General features: G+C 38.0%; 2 protein-coding genes across 4 annotated transcripts; one reads left to right on the top strand and one right to left on the bottom strand.

Annotated features, from left to right (window-relative positions):
- Positions 1-538: 538 nt before the first annotated feature.
- On the bottom strand, positions 539-6,324 carry LOC116178370 (platelet-activating factor acetylhydrolase-like). Of its 2 annotated transcripts, none has more exons than XM_031497847.1 (8): positions 6,081-6,324; positions 2,330-2,427; positions 2,158-2,275; positions 1,942-2,107; positions 1,642-1,762; positions 1,372-1,592; positions 1,150-1,323; positions 539-872 (listed from the first exon to the last, which is right to left on the bottom strand). In XM_031497847.1, the coding sequence occupies exons 1-8, from the start codon at positions 6,124-6,126 to the stop codon at positions 644-646; spliced, it is 1,173 nt and encodes a 390-aa protein (XP_031353707.1). In that variant the 5' UTR covers positions 6,127-6,324; the 3' UTR covers positions 539-643. The 2 variants fall into 2 exon arrangements, with proteins under 2 accessions (XP_031353707.1, XP_031353708.1); XM_031497848.1 differs by lacking the exon at positions 6,081-6,324 and adding an exon at positions 5,702-5,851.
- LOC116178371 (thymidine kinase 2, mitochondrial-like) lies at positions 5,956-15,468 on the top strand. Of its 2 annotated transcripts, none has more exons than XM_031497849.1 (4): positions 5,956-6,092; positions 14,361-14,616; positions 14,666-14,969; positions 15,014-15,468. In XM_031497849.1, exons 1-4 carry the CDS (start codon positions 6,028-6,030, stop codon positions 15,316-15,318), a joined length of 930 nt encoding a protein of 309 aa, XP_031353709.1. In that variant the 5' UTR covers positions 5,956-6,027; the 3' UTR covers positions 15,319-15,468. The 2 variants fall into 2 exon arrangements, with proteins under 2 accessions (XP_031353709.1, XP_031353710.1); XM_031497850.1 differs by having other exon boundaries at positions 5,981-6,092; positions 14,364-14,616.
- The last annotated feature ends 1,237 nt before the right edge of the window (positions 15,469-16,705 follow it).

The following is a 16,705-nucleotide window of genomic DNA, read 5'->3' on the forward strand; positions in this document are numbered from 1 at the left end:
ATATATTTATTTGTTCTTGTCATTTTTTACGCACAAAAGTTCTGTCTTTTATTTAATTCCCTTCCCAATTATGTCTCACGTCCCAACACATACAAGAACCGATTACACAACGTAGGATTTCATGCGTTCTACCCATATCTAGCACACTGCCATCCAAATTCAAAAGTGCCGCGAAACGTCCATCGTTTCGATTTGAAAGGTGGCTCTGCTTGTAGTTTTTTCCCAGGGTTGCCAACGGTAAGTATAGGGTAAGTCAACGTTTTCAGTGTCGGCTTGATAGACCTCTAGAAACATTACACGCTACAGTAGTAAATTTCTTAATATTTGTATGGACTTCTCGGATGTATTGCCATTGTGACTTATATGTACACAATGGTACTGCCAACCCTTCTTGCTATGAATTCATCTGTAGGTTGGCATTTTGAACCAGCTACCTACCCGAGAAGCCGAAACAATAACTATAGTTTTCTACCTACATGTGATAAAGTGGTGATTCGCTGGTTTCCATTATTTGTTATTGTTGAACAATGACACTAACTAAATATCACATTTATTTATTCAAACATTCCCGAAACAACCCAATAAAATATTTCCATTACCACTTTTTATACTCGCATAATACAAAATACGTAGAATAACGAAGCTACGCCCATGGTCTAGTCAATCCAGGTACTATATTGGCCCTTTCCACTTCTAAGCACTTTTCCATATCTTCGATATTCTCATCATGCGACGTATAATGTTTCAAAAATCGTAACATAAGTCCATTGTTAATATCGATCGCTATCTTTGGGTGCAACTTCTTCATGAACCAGTTTAACCAATAACCCATGACATGTACTGAATCGGTGTGAGTTTCGTGGGTGGTGCCACTGCAAGAGCTTTCATACAGTACAATCATGATATGTATTAAAAGTAGACCCATGGTAACTAGTGCTCTTGCGAACAAAAACACATGGATGGCGACACGCCAATCTTTCAGAAAAAGGAAAATTAGTATTTCGGGAACCATTTGGGATATTTAGATGATATTTTGTACCCTTATAAGACATTGGAATACAGAGAGGGTATACAGGGTCCACGTGATCTATGAGATACAGTACTAGGTACCATAGTGGCCTACTCGTACTACATAATACTTGCACATACACAATTGTAAACATATGCCGGTCGGCGTTTATCAAATATTTCTCCATCGCCTTCACGTTCGCAGATATGTGGAACGTTTGCGTATTAACAAAGAGCAACGGTTGCGTCGTACCTTCCACTATCGACTTTTCGCCTTTGATCGAAAACATCCACGGATCCAGAAGTATTCCTCGCCTTAAAATCGTTTCGCTAACCAGATTTTGATTAGAAACGTCTACCTACTTCAGTTCTTTACGTTTTGACAGAACGAGGAGGGCGGTCGCCCCTCCAAAGGAATGTCCGGCAATCGTCAGCGAGTCCAAATCCAGACGTCCCACCAAATCGCTCAGCTTAAAGTCGAGATTTTTGTTTAAGTCGTCCAATATGTTGAAGGGAACTTCGCCGCCATTAAGCCTAATTAGAAAATCCAGTAACCTGCTGCATTCGTCGGCGCGATGGTTGACCTACGTGTACCGTGACTGGTGTGCAATTTGCAGACTTTAGCTTACCTACTTGCTTGTTCCTCTCCATATAATGTCCCACGTGAACCTGTCGAACTCGTATGGGCGTTTTGACATCGTTTTCTACATCCTCCTTGCTATTGTAGTAGTATGTGAAGCATGATGAGTTGTCTCTAAAAGAATAATAATAAGGTGACCACTAAATCAATAATACAAGATACATGCCCAAAGGTCCAAAATTTAATTATCCATTTAAAGTAAAATGGTGCATATTGAGCAATTAATGGTTTTTCATGAAAATGTAGGTACACGGACAGCTCATGTCTTCAAGGGGTTGAAGGGGCCTTCTTACCTGTGTTCAATAGCAGCCACTAAATATCCCCGCGACGCCAACTCATTGCATATCACACTATAAAAGTATCTGTTGCTCGCATAACCATGAGATAATATAATGCACTTCAATTTATTCTCGGTATTTATTTTTTCGCCAAATAATGCGGGGCTATACACCTTGCTAGCTGAAGTTAAGAGTCCACAAATAATTGTACAATGGAACTAGCACACTTACCGTAGAACAATCGTGTTATAAACCGAAGAATAAAAGGTTTTAGAAATATAGCCTGGGAAATACCGTCTATTGTATCATCGTCGGGGGTCCATACTGGCCATTTGGATGGATTTGGTGTCTGTAACGTACTACATCATTAGGCGTACATGAACTGCTGATGTAATATAATAACCTGTTCTTGTTTAGAACTCGTTGGGTAGTACAGCCTCATAAAAAGACCTTCCTTTGAGTAGTCCAACATTACGTCTACGCATCCTGGTACGTATTTACCTAAAAATTAGCACATTTCAGTTAAGGATTCATTTACCATATCGCGCTTAGTGAAGATTACAATCCAATTAGTTGTTTAGATACGGACAAGATCAGGTATTTATACAGAGGTAAATTACACCACGCTTTCATTGCACAATAGATACCCACTGTTCAATATCGATATGAGATCGAATAGGCTTACAGATGAAAAATTGGAATGGTTTATTGGGAAAATTAAAAAAAAAAAGTCATCAAAATTGGAACCAGACGAATCCTTTGACAGTGAAAAAATGGACACGACAGATGAAATCGTTAAGATGACCGTGTTTTGTGGGTAAGGACACAGTTATAGTATGGCGCACGCTTCCAACCAAGTTTGCAAAACACTTCCGGAAAGATATGGTCAACATATTTCCTCGTCATGTTCTACACCAGCAAATCGTAGCCCGACCCAAGGGCTAAAATGGACGACGGTCGGATTAAAAATTTAAATAAATTGTTACTACGACAGCGTTAGGGTGCAAGGTGCAAAACATTTCATTGCGTTATTGAAGTGGCAATAGTCCAGTCAAAATAGGATTTGAATTTGCAAAAGGTCAAGGAGTTTTGAAACTTGGTAGATTACTGTATTTTGGGGTCCTGAATAATACCATGTGCGACCTTGAACGACCGCCGCTCGCGACGCCATATTGGAAAAAAGGTACGTATATTCAGTTTTTTGATCATTTCTCCGTTCCAGCACCACCTAGGTTAAAAAGGGCTTTCGTATTTAAAATTTTTTCATTGGATGAATATTTTCGAGCCACAGCCGAGTAAAAGTCAGAAATCGCAATACCATTTTCTCCAAATATGGGCGACAGATTTTCATTTGTTTCGTGTCTAGAGAGCGAATGCGAATTAAAAAAATGTCCTGACTTTTACTCGGCTGTGGCTCGTAAAATATTCATCCGATTAAAAAACTTCGATTACGAAAGTTATACCTACGATGTTTTGAGGTCTATAACTTTCGTAATAGCTACTTTTAACGTGGGTAGCACTGGAACGGAGAAATTATCGAAAAACTGAATTTTCGTACACTTTTTCCAATATGGCGGCGTGAGCGGCAGTCGCTCAAGGTCGCAAACCTAGGGTATTATTTAGGACCCCAAAATATAATAATCTACCAAGTTTCAAAACTCCTTGACCCTAGGGGGAAACAAGACGATTTTTGGTGTACACCAAAACTTCAAATTAATTCACGTTAATTCAAAATAATTCACGTAAATTCATGTTAATTCACGTTTATTTAAGTTAATTCCCTAAATTCAAATGAATTCCCGTAAATTCAAATTAATTCACGTTAATTCACTCTAGTTTACGTTAATTCAAATTTATACACGTTATTTCAATTTAATGCACGTTAATTCAAATTTATTTACGTTAATTCAAATTGAATCACGTTAATTCACATTAATTTTCGTTAATTCTAATTAAGTAATTCACGTTAATTCTTATTAATTCTAGTTAGTTCAAATTAATACAGAGGGGTGTACATCAAACATTCAAAGGTGTTTCCATCTAGAAGTTTTCCAAAGCTAATTTTTACCAGGACTCGAGTCCTATTTTGTAGGAGGCTAAATTTTCCGTAGGCGAATTATTCACGCAAGTATTCTAGCGAAGGTAGATTTTTAGGAGCCTTTTTTTATGAGAGCGATTTTCCATAGCGAATTTTCAAGAGATATCTTAGGGGATTTTTTTTACAGAAATCGGCGTATTTTCGAGAAACGAATTTTTCAGGGCAAATTTTATCAGGACGAGTATTTGTGGGTCAAATATTTCAACGGAGATTTTTTCGAGGCTAAATTTTTCACGCAAGTACTCCAGGGAAAAGTTTTCCAGGAACGATTTTTTCGTGTTTAAATTTTCAGGACAAGAATTTTTCTATAGCGAATTTTCCCAGGGTGAGACGTGCTTTTAAGTGTCAAATATTTTTCTGTTTTCTGAGGATTTACAAGGGCAATTTATTCAGGAATCGAATGATTTTTTAGAAACGAATTTTTTTAAGGGGAACAAGTACCATTTTTGGTGTGCACCAGACATTCAAATTAATTCACGTAAATTGAAATTAAATCACGTCCATTCAAATTAATTCAGGTTACTTCGAATTAATTCAAGTTAACTCAAATTAATTCAGAGGGTTGCACACTAAAAATTCATAGTTGTTTCCCCCTAGCCTTGACCTTTTGCAGCAAAACCCTCTTTTTTTGCCTATTTTGACTGGACTAAAGTTACGTTAAAAAATCAGTATATTAATGAAAGTGGTGCACGTAAATTGGTTATACGAGATGCTAATAACATTATAAGTAAAACGGTATCGGTAAAAAAGTTAAAAACGCTTAATTCGTGCTTTTGTTGGCTGTCAAAACCCTAAGTTGTAAGGGTAATTTTGGACATTTGCATACTGCGGAATGTTGGTAACCATTCCTGTAAGTAGGTAAACTAAAATGGAAGTAATAAATTGAGAGGAACCTAAAGCACGGGTTTGTTCTGGATTCAAATTGGTCGTCATCTTTCGAGATTCACTTTCAAGGAGTAACCCAGTTTAACCAGCCTGAAGTTACATTCGCTTTTTTTAAGGACATTCGCTTTTGGGATAGTACCAACCTAAATGGGAAAACAAAAAATAACTAGGACCGGGCTGAAGTTACATATTCGTTTTTTTTTAATCAACGGCCTTCGAAAGTGATGGCACCGGGACCAATTTTCATCCCCTTTTTGGAAAATAGTCCTAAACGACAAATTCGTCCTCGAAGTTGACAAATTGCGCAAGTGTGTGAGTGAGTGAGTTTTGCACGCGGAGGATAAGGGCGCCGTGGAGGCCCTACCCATCCATCGTTTTTCGAAAAGTGCCCCACAGTTCGAAAAATTCCAACTCACACACTTGCGCAATTTGTCAACTTCGGGGATGAATTTGTCGAGGTTTAGGGCTGTTTTCCAAAAAGGCGATGAAAATTGGTCCCAGTCCCATCACTTTCGAAGGCCGTTGATTAAAAAAAAGAAAGTAACTTCAGGCTGGTCACTAATCCAAAAATGATACCTATTTATCAGGGCCAATTTTTCGCCCCCCGGTAGCTGAGCCCTTAGTGGTCGCCCATCTGGCCACTGCCTAGATACGGTCCTGCCTGACTACATTGTCACAACCGAGGTCACAAACCCACAACAATCAAGCAAGACAACGACAAAACAATAAATTATAACAAAAACATGGCTGCTTGTGGTCTGTGTGTTCTCGTATACATTTATACAAAATTACCTAATTCCAGTGTTTACTGTTTCTAGGCCACTATAATAGGCTAATTATTTTTATCCAAAGCTATTAGTCTCACTTCTCGATTGTAATGAGAAATAGAGAGCCGCAGCTACCTATATTAATAATTTACATAATCATAATACCTAATACCACACATTTTACCGAATTCTACGTCACATATAAATCCCAATCCCCGTATACCGTTCCCCATCCTGAGTACATTTGACCTACGCGCATGGGGATTCTCGCCCCACCCACAACACAACACAGCTGATTGATTGTTGAACTTGAAAGCGGTAGTCCTGTTTACGTAAACGCAATGACTTATTATGTTTAAATTATTAAATTGTGCGTCTATATTAAATAAGTTAGAGATTCGTACCTTGTGGCTTAGGTAAGTGCGTTGATTTGTTATTGAAAAACCACATTCCGAACTTCACAAAATCGAACACGTAAGTTTTCTAGGTTATGGAGGGAACTTTTAATGCTCTCTCACAGCTTACTGATAGTGGCTCTCTTTCCTACTTCACGACTTACACTAGTAGGGCAAGGAGCAACAAAACGTGGACGGTAGAAATGATGAACCCAAGGCGCGATTTCACTCGTGACTCGATCATACTCTTTGGAGGTCAATTAGTAATCAAATCATTACATTGCGTTTGCTTTTTTTTTAGCAGACGCGGGCAAGTGTTGCACTTAAGGGTCATTAACTTTTACTATCGCGGTGGTTCCTGCTGGTTAATTGGTTTTGTGTGGAGGAATTATGTTTATGATACACCCAATCTTTGGTGTTTATAACTTCCCGTTCGATGAAAACGAAATTAAGTGAAAATCATTCACAGTGGCGTACCTAAACAAGTGTTATGTTGGGGATGGATTGCCAATTGCACTAATTACGTCACAGTATAATAATTTATCCGTTCGTGTTTATGATTGTAAAATAAGGGTTGTTTGGATTCTTTATTATGGGTACGAATTTAATCCAGCCGGGAGGTGTACAAAGGACAAACTACTTGTATTGTGACGCAATCCCTTGGACCTTGGTGACAGAATATAGTACGCTACATATTCTGTGCCTTGGTCATGGTGTATACATAATAGACACCATGGCCTTGGTGGATGTAATGCAAGAGAGACAGAGAGACGGCAACCCCATTCTTTTCCAAAGAACCAAATATATAATTTAGGAAAAAATCAAGCGTCTTTATGTGTATTTTACATTGACAGGGCCTATACTGTACAGATATATTATTTATTTCGAGATTTATTTATAAAAATACAATGAACTAAAAAAAAATAAAAAATTGGAAAATTAAAAAAAAATCAACGACCTAAGTGGCAAATATAAGAAATGGGAATAGAATATTCATAAAAATTGAGGATATTTAGAAACATTCGAACCAGCGAATTGACTATTCCTAAGAATTAAGAAAAATGAAAAAAATGGTTCATGAAGTTGTACCGATATCGCAATATTCCTTTTTTTGTTGTATCACAAACAGATTTTGTGCTCATATCCCTCACATGAAGACAGTAACTTCAAGTAATTTTAGATGAGCTTAAAGTAATTGTAAGAAGATTTTAAATACAATTTAAATTTGGACCATACAAAAGTAATTTTTTTGTTTTCTTTTGATAGTTATATAGTAGGCTAGGTACCTACTAGTTTAATAAAATTCATGAGAATCTGCTCGGTATAGTAATTTTTTACCTACTCAAGATCTTCACTCAAAGTAAAGATATGTGTATAATCCCATTACTATTGATCTGCTGTCAGTAACATGTACAGGGTTATTCCGTACATTCAGATAGCGCCATAGTGTAAGAAATATATACATAACATGTTTTGCTTCAATTTGCATTTATAGTATACTAGCTGACCCGACGGACGCTTTCCTCTTTCTTAGCTATTAATACCTATTCAATTCGGACTGGAATAAATAATTACAAAAAATTATTTCAAAAAATTTGCTGTGGCTAGCACAGGTACCACCCGCCCCACCTGCGCATGCGCGATTCTGCCCTTTTATGTCTAGAATATGCGTAGCGAATTTGGTTTAAATCGGTTCAACCATTTAGCCGGAAAAGGGATTTTGACACACTTGTCCCAAATTCTCCCCCATCTCTCCCCAAAATAATAAAAAACAAACGGACTCACTTCTAGTTGCTTTTGACGATTGGCAACGTACCTTTTTTTTGTTGCGCCAAATGCCGTAATTTGAAAGCAATTATTGTATTTCTGGATATACAGGGTGATTCCTATAGTACCTGCCACCGTTTGGGAGCGTGTAGGTGGTGCGTAGGGGAGTATTTTGATATAGGACACTTGGGGTCGGAAATCTAAAATAAGGGTGCCAGAGCCAAATTTACCTTCTGGAATTTCGCGCCTGTAGGTAGGCAACCCAACCGGCCGGCGGTGCACACGGAGCGATCTCAGGCGGCGATGTGTGGCTGACACTTGATCAGAATTTTGTTTAAACCCACGAAATCCCGTCTGCAACGACGCGTATCAAGTGAATAAACACTATGGCAATAGTATAATAATAGTTGGCTAGATGTAGGAAGTGCATTGAGAACAACGGTGGCCACGTTGAACACTTGTAAACGTTATTGCTTTTGACTGTCGTTTTCCCTCCTTCCCTCCCATGTCGCTTCCTCGCGCTAACTCGCTCTGCATCGCTCCGCGCGAAACGTCGGTCGGTTGGGTTGCCTACATACAGGCGTGAAATTCCAGAAGATAAATTTGGTTCTGCCCTTATTTTAGATTTCCGCAAGTGTCCTATATCAAAATACTCCCCTAGGCACCCCCTATACGCTCCCAAACGGTGGCAGGTACTATAGGAATCACCCAGTATGAGTAAAAAAATGTAAAGAATCTGGCCCATTTCCGGAAACCAAGGAATGTAGTGGCTCTGGTGGCGGTACCGATGACGCAACATAATCCCGGGGCGTCAGTTTTAATCTTAAAAGCCTTACAATGTGGACACACAAAGTTCTTTGGTCTAATAGCAACGATTTACTGGAAACTGTAATCGATTGCTACGTTATAATTAAGTGCAACTCGATAGGGATTAAAGAGAACATTTCTGCGTTGTTCATATCGATTCCGTTAACTTCGTTTCGCGCTTCGCTTTTCTCGTCAGAAAGCAAAGATTATTCAATTTTTGAAAAATATACAGGGCGTTTCATTAAAAATTTACCACATTTGCATTTTTTACTAACTTGGCGACATCCATTTGTTTTTTTATTTTACATTTTTTGGCGACATGATAAATCCCACATTTCTAGTTTTTAGCGCATTTTTGCAAAAAAATTTGTTTTGTAAAAAGTAGCTTTTAATCTCACTTTGGCTGGGTGGCTGGCTGGCTGGCTGGCAGTAAATGCGCGCCCGTAGAAAAACGCTTGTAAAAAGACAAGGAGTGTACATGTAACTATCGGGGCCCGGAAAGTCGACGAATCTGGACGCCATGTAGATTTTTCAGTTTTTATCTATCTTCTTCTACAGTTTTTCTCCGATTGTTTTCAAATTGGTGTCGTCGGGAAGATCTTGTCAAACGTGGCGGAATAGGGGCGAAATAAACCACCTTTTGCGCGGCGCGCTTCGAGGGGTAGTCGACTTTGGGCGCCCAAAAGTTTCTTACAGCGCGGCGGTCTCTCTTTCTCGTGTCACTAATAGAAGGTCGAGCTATGTGAAGTACCCAAAAGTTGAATACGATTTTATGCCGGGATTTTAGCGAAATCTACCAAAATGTGAATTACAACGTGTGTGTATCGACACAAAGGATTTTACTGATGGTGGAGTCAAAACTTCAAACGCGAATTGAGTGCACGGTAAGTGAGAAAATGGTACCGACAAAGTGAACGTGGTAGCTTTCGGCAAGATCTTATTGATGGTGGAGTCAATATTGGCTAATATAACACTGATCTGCCACACAAAAATGCGCTGAAGTCCCTTCGATCTCACACGAGGACTTTGATCATTTTTTTCTATCTTTTATAATAAACGCGATACGCCCTGTCCAAATATATGGAATAACCCTGTACTTATCTTTTTGGCGGCTTTCTTTAAAATTTAAAATAAATACCAACTCCTACTATTGAATTCTACCTTCTACCAACTATCGCTCTCCTCTGCGACCGAGATGTGCGAGTGAGTTGAGTGGGAGTGCGGTTAAAAACTGTATTTTTCTTTCACGGTATTCTGATGAAATATACCCACCGCTCTTCTGCTGTAATCTGATCCTTCATGGTACAAAACGAAAGCATTTATTCCAAATGAACTGAAGGAATATTCCTCTTGGGAGGTGCGTCCCCGAAAGTCCCAAAACTTGAGTCTCTTCTTTAATTTATCTTTCAGCAACCAGATTGCCTGATTTTCTTGCGAAAAAAATTTCATGAAACTCTTAGCATTGTTTATGGTGCGGTCAAAAATTACAGTTTTTTTGAATTTTCAAAATTCAATTTTGGATTCGTTATTTTCATGTTGAAGAACCCCCACATATCAAATTTCGCCGACATCCCATTTATGAATGCACCATCTTGGAGTAGGAATTTTGGAAATATTGTTACAAAATCAGAAAGGGCATACCAAAATACCAAGGGAAACCCTCAAGTTCCATACTGTTGTTAGCTTTTACAATTTAAATGTTTAAATTTTCTAAAATCTTCATCATCATCTCCTTATCGCTTATTATCTTAATATTTGTTCTTCCCTGCCTTAGATATACAGTGAATTTTTTTAAAATACGAACATAGGAGTTTGCATGCAATGTAATTTCCCTATGTTCGATTTAAAAAAAAACACATCAATCTATGAGGTGTGCGCGGTTCACATTCCCAAATCGTACAACTTGTGTGACTATGAACAGCAACTGATAGTCTTTATGATGAAGAGCACCCGGTAAGATTTTTTTAAATAAGCCGTGTGAGGTCATAGCAACTTTAGGATAAATTTTTCTTAAACTTACGATAACTTGACTTCACATGGCACGCGCTGACATCGCAATTCATTGTGAACCAACCTTTAATTATTAAGAAAATAAGAAAATAAATACCGAAAACAATTACAATAAATGTTGGAAGTGTCCTCCTTGGCATTCTAAGCAATAACCTAACCGATTTCGTAATTAAATTGGACGGTGGTATTTTCAAAAATGTGACAGCTGTCAATTGTATCTACTACTCATTTGAACTACTCAATAGATTGATGTGTTTTTTTAAAAATCGAACATAGGGAAATTACATTGCATGCAAACCAGAGACTTGCTATAACTAGACTGCGCTTAACGTATCTAAGGTGTTGTCGACACAGTATGCAACACACAATGCACCGCGGGGCAAAAATCGCAGAGATGATGTGCAATATAATGAAATAAGCTGTTATTTTAGATGTTCCGTTCTTTAATTATTCTCGTGATTAGCTCGAATTTGTGAACAGATAAATTTCTGTTGAGAATAAACCAATAAACTTAGGTTAACTCGTGCGTATCAACATGTACTCTGTAGATAGAATTTTAAATAATATGCAGATTTCCAACGGATAAAAGTTTAAAGGGCCAATGGATCAGAGCCATTCGAAGAGAAAAATTTACTCCCACCATAGTGCATTTGCGGGGAATGAAGCCTATTTTAGACAGGTACCTACGAAGGTGTTAAACAATAACGCAATACCGAGCGTTTTCGACTTTCCCATTCACTTAAAATAACGTAGAACTATTATTCGACATCCTTTACCAGATAACGGCAGTACCTATTTGCCTATTAGGTATAGACGTAACTAAGTACTTACTGGTACTAAGTATATTTCAGGTTTTGTTACAAGAAAAATAGCTAAAAGTCTGTTAAATGTTCCATATGTGCAGATGCGATATTCGCATCAGAGAGTCATTCAAAGCTTTTAACTAGAAAAAAATCGTGGAGGATTGTTGCACGTATCAAGCGATGAATTAAAAATTCGCCAAATTGCTGAAAATGTGTTCAGGTTTTTCATTCAATCCACACCACACCGCGTTGTAAACAAAATGGTTATCAGCAGTCTAAGAAAAATAAATAACAGTTACAGCCCATTTGGGTTTTTGGATAGGCATATATTGAATTAAAATCCGCTAAATAATCATATCTTACTACTTACATCTTTAGTTTTAAGAGTATATTTTCCCATGCGTGTTCACCACCAAAATACACATATAAATCGAATTAGGACCAGAGTAAGGCAGTTATATACCAATTTAGTACAAATAAAATACCAATAAATTCGATTAAAACAGTTAACAGTTATATGTTATCTTTTTTTGCTACTAAAATTTAGAATAAACATATGCTAAAGCAAGCTGCAGAACGTACGTCTGCCCCGCGATGAACAGTTGGTTGCCTATCCTATCTTGACAACAGGCGTTTATAGTAAAATGTACGTTACGCGCGGTCTAGTTATAACAAGTCTCTGATGCAAACTCCTATGTTCGCATTAAAAAAAAATTCACTGTATTAGCATCCATTCCCTCATCAGCTCCTTGTACCTCGCCCTCTGTCACAGTACATTTTTTGTCAATTCATCTTGCATCCTCTCTCCTGTTTTTCTCATTCTTTTGACCTCGCCCCATCCGTATCGAATAGATATGAATTTTTTTTACCACCCGCACGATAGTAAGGGTATTGGGGTAAAAAATTTCCGTCCACTTTTTAAACGGAAATAGACGTTTCGAAGCACCAGGGTTCCGAATTATACAAAATCTCGATGATGTCTGTCTATCCGTCCGTCTGTACTTTCATTTCCGGCTAAACTGCTGAACGGATTAGAACCATTTGGTATACACAAACGAATGGACCGATTACGATGAAATTTTGCGGGAGGATTCTTTATCAAATTTGTAGATCGGAGTTCGTGAATTGGCAATGTAGGCCAAAAAATAAGGAAGCCGCTTTTGCCATCTCACCCAGCAGGTCGTTTGCTATGTTTGTTTAATTTCTTGTATTGTGTAATTACAGACCCCAAGATATCCAATAACCTAATCTGAAACTTTGCTCTCTGGGCCGAGTGATTTCTACGTCTGTCGGCAGTCTGAACTGATAACTTATTTATAAACAGATTCTCTATTGATCTTGGCGTTAACAACTAAACAAAGTTCAATTACTTAGGTAAGATTACAGTGGCGTAGCGAGAGGGAGGCGATACCAATTAGCAGTGAGATTGGAGAGGTGCCTCATTGAGATTGAGCCAGACACGGCTGTGAGACGATTATTCGAAGTCGTCATACCCGTCTTGGGAAATTTTCAAACGCTTCCCAGCCCCAGCTAAGGAACCTTTGGAAGTATGTCGTTTCCAGGTCAGGTCCGTGGCGGCGTATGGACGAGAAAACAAATACAGTTACGGGAAGCGAAAAATGAGACAAATCCGAATGGCCCAATAACCCCGGTAAACTCTGGGAGCCCGAAATTTGCGAGTGGAATTCGATGGTGGGCGTTCTGCAAATAAAAATACACGTACGAACCTTATATTGCCTGACAGAAGCGGAATCCACATAAACAAAGTCTCTGGAAGTAGTCACATTTGGGGAGATTCCAGTACTTTACATTGTATCTTCGAAATAGGCTAGAATGGCCCATACCCTGACAATCTCCCCACGACAGGCGACAGAGGTGCACTCGAGCGGTGGAATTTTTGACATATTTTACGCAAGTAAAACTGTAAGTTAACTATTGTAGGCGAAAGGGTTTGGTCTGGCTGCATTTTCAGAATAAAGGAAATCAAATTGGCTCGGGGTCCGTTAACCAGGTGGTGTCCTTTTTTGTTTTTGTGATGCCATGAAACAGATTTCTTAATTCTGAATTTTTAAGTTGGAGTCGTATATTATTGTAGCGAGTATCCCAGACATTCGGGCGCCAACAGCCGCCCCATAAAAGATTAATCACCGGCGATAAGGAACGAAAGCGGATGTGGCGCATTCTTTCCTATATACCGACTTCGTAGGTATTCGGGAATTCTCGAGAATGTTCGTGATCTTTCTAGAAACACTCCGTTTGCGATATAAGCAAATCGAATTGTGTCTAATGGAAGTTTCGAAGTGATAATTAGTAGTACGCGTTCGTCTGTTATAAACCTGCATGTTATAAACTTGTGTACAAATGAGTAATAAATAATAGCTAAGTAATTTATAAATCAATCTATTTAATTACTATTAATTAATTGAAGATAAATAAATCATGTAATTAAATTTATTTTACTTTAGTACAAGTAGATGGGATAGCATAGGAAAACGGTTTATTAGGAATTTATTCGTTTTTTTGTAATTTGTTTATTTTTTGGACTTTAATTTGAAGTGGGAGGGGTTTCAACGAACCCAACTCACTAATTATACATTGATTTAACATTATATGGGATTTGGACTGGGAGATCATTGTTTAATCAATCAATAAGGGAAAACAAACGATGGTTTCCCAAAAACCGACTGATAAATTAATACAGTTAGTTCGAAAATTGTGTTTGAACCTTTCACGTGTCATGGTAAGAGGTATGCAAGAAACGATTTTAGAACATTTCAAAGGCACTCTTGATTTTTCGAAACTGAAATTGATGTAAAACTGTAACGCCCTTCTTTTCTTACCTGCTACCGTAAGGTGGTAGAATGTTCTCTTCCACACCATTGCAAGTATGTTTTGTTTCCAGAAGTATAAGTAAAACATTAGAAATGGAAGGATACGTAATGACAGAGTCCGGTAACATCCGACCCATTGTGACCCCAGAAAAAAAGTCGCCGACGAAACGAACGAACTTTGTAGGCATATCACCTCAGAGAGAGCTCACAAATATCCGTACACCGACGGATCGGCCGTTCAGAGTGTCAGTGGAAGGTAACATTGGAGCCGGCAAATCCACATTGATCAAGTATTTCTCACATTTGCCTGGAATTGAAACATATCCAGTAAGTTCACTCTTTCTCTGTGCTTAATTTGGGCATTGTTCGTGTTTAGGAACCGATCAATTGGTGGAGAAACTTGGACGGGCACAATCTTCTGGAGTTGTCATACTTGGATCGCGACAAATGGTTGAATACATTTCAGATGTATGTGCAGTTGACCCGACTGAAAGTTCAGACTACCGTTCCTCAAAGTACAACCACAGTGCAGATGTTCGAGAGGTCATTGCAAAACAATCGGTACTGTTTCGTCGAGCAGGCATTTAAGAGTGGAGCGCTTCACGGAGCAGATTACACTATTATTGACGAGTGGTACAAATGGGCGAAAAATAATTGTGATATTGACCTAGACTTGATAGGTAACCAACTCATTCTTGTATCGTAATGACGAGTTATTTTTCAGTTTACCTAAAAAGCACGCCTGAAGTTGTTTACGAACGAATGAAGGCTCGTAAACGGCCGGAGGAATCGAGTGTACCATTAGAATACTTGAAAGAATTGCATGATAGCCATGAACAGTGGCTTATGACTGACGATATCAGCTTCAATTCCATTCCAGTTTTAGTCTTGGATGCGAATAAAACCTTAGAAGAGATCATGGAGCAGTACAAGATTAATGAGAGTAAAATTCTTGGCAATGAGAAAAAACGACGGTCTGTGGTGGAGAAGAGCGAGAAGGAACGTGTTAAAAGAGTTCTGAATTTGTAATTTTTGAATTTTGATTTTGTTTTAATATGTGGGACCTCATGCCAGGGACAGAGACTGTTATCGTTTATAAAATTTTAAATTACTTTTAAGTTCAATGTAATTTATAGTAAAGATAGAATAATTTATTTTTCCTTGAATATTTCTGGAAAATGTGGTTTCATTATCCACTTGATACTCAAAATTTACACATGATTTTCTTCAATTCATTGGATTCAATAGGACAGTTTGTGCCGCTAATTAGTGGCAGTTTGATCGAACCTCATAATAAAAAGATTGAGACTTTTTCGTATTCCAAGTGGCGAAGGAACACTTGCAGCTATTTTTTGCCAACATTCTGGATATCCTAACCAGAGCTCAGTGCTACCTAAACCATATAACAAAAACATTAAGAGGTTTTTTGTTTATATTCCAAGTGCCAAAAGAATATTTGGGACCATTTCTTGGTAAAATTTTTCAGTTTTGATTTGAGTTCCAGATAGTCATTCAAGAGTATTGAAAGGTAGACTTGGCTACTTATGAAACGAAGACTATGGAGGATTTTTACTTTTTCATATTTCTATGTAGGTACATATAAGTTGTTTGACCTTTGTTGTTGGGATATTTTTGGTAAGATTTTAAAGTTTTGTATAATAGTGTTGAACAGCCCTTCAAAGGAGTAAAATATAAAACATTTCACGCGTTGTGGGAACATACCCTATGGCTAGGGCAACACACATCACAATTGAAAGAATGGCAGTGTGGGAAAAAATACGAAACTGCTGAATCATGTTTGTTGTACTTGTACTGTAACGGTGATTATTGTTGTATTAAGTATTTATTTATGTATTCACAAGGAAGTTTATTATCAGTGACGTTGCACTGTATAATTCGGTTTAGTTACTCCGTGGAGCAAGTACCTCATATTGTCCGATGCTTCGTTGTTACTTTATTCTCGTGCGGACTGGTACTGCAACTTTTGTGTCTCTACTTACCCATGTGTTTTACTTGGGCGATAATAATGGACTTTGACATGAATGCTGATCTGATCTGATCTAAATAAAGGCATTGTTTAATAAAGTATTTAAACAATGATAAAGGTCAGTGATTACACTATGTAGAAGTTCATTCGTGCCATCCATTTGGAATCGATTGCTACCGAGATTCAAACGTGCCGCGAAACCTCTGTAGTTTCGACTTGAAAGTTAGATGGCTCTGCTTGTAGTTTTTGTACATAGATATATAAATACCTAGATACAGCCATCCTTAACAAACGTACCTCGGTTTTTAAAAAACATATCAAAGAAATTTGTACATCTCTCCATTACTTTCTAACCAAGAAGAAACATGTTCTATCTCTTTTTATTGCATTAACTTCTATGTCGTACGCGAATCGGACGCTTAAAACAAA

The sequence above is a fragment of the Photinus pyralis genome, unplaced genomic scaffold (genome assembly GCF_008802855.1).
Source record: "Photinus pyralis isolate 1611_PpyrPB1 unplaced genomic scaffold, Ppyr1.3 Ppyr1.4_LG8, whole genome shotgun sequence".
NCBI classification, from domain to species: domain Eukaryota; kingdom Metazoa; phylum Arthropoda; class Insecta; order Coleoptera; family Lampyridae; genus Photinus; species Photinus pyralis.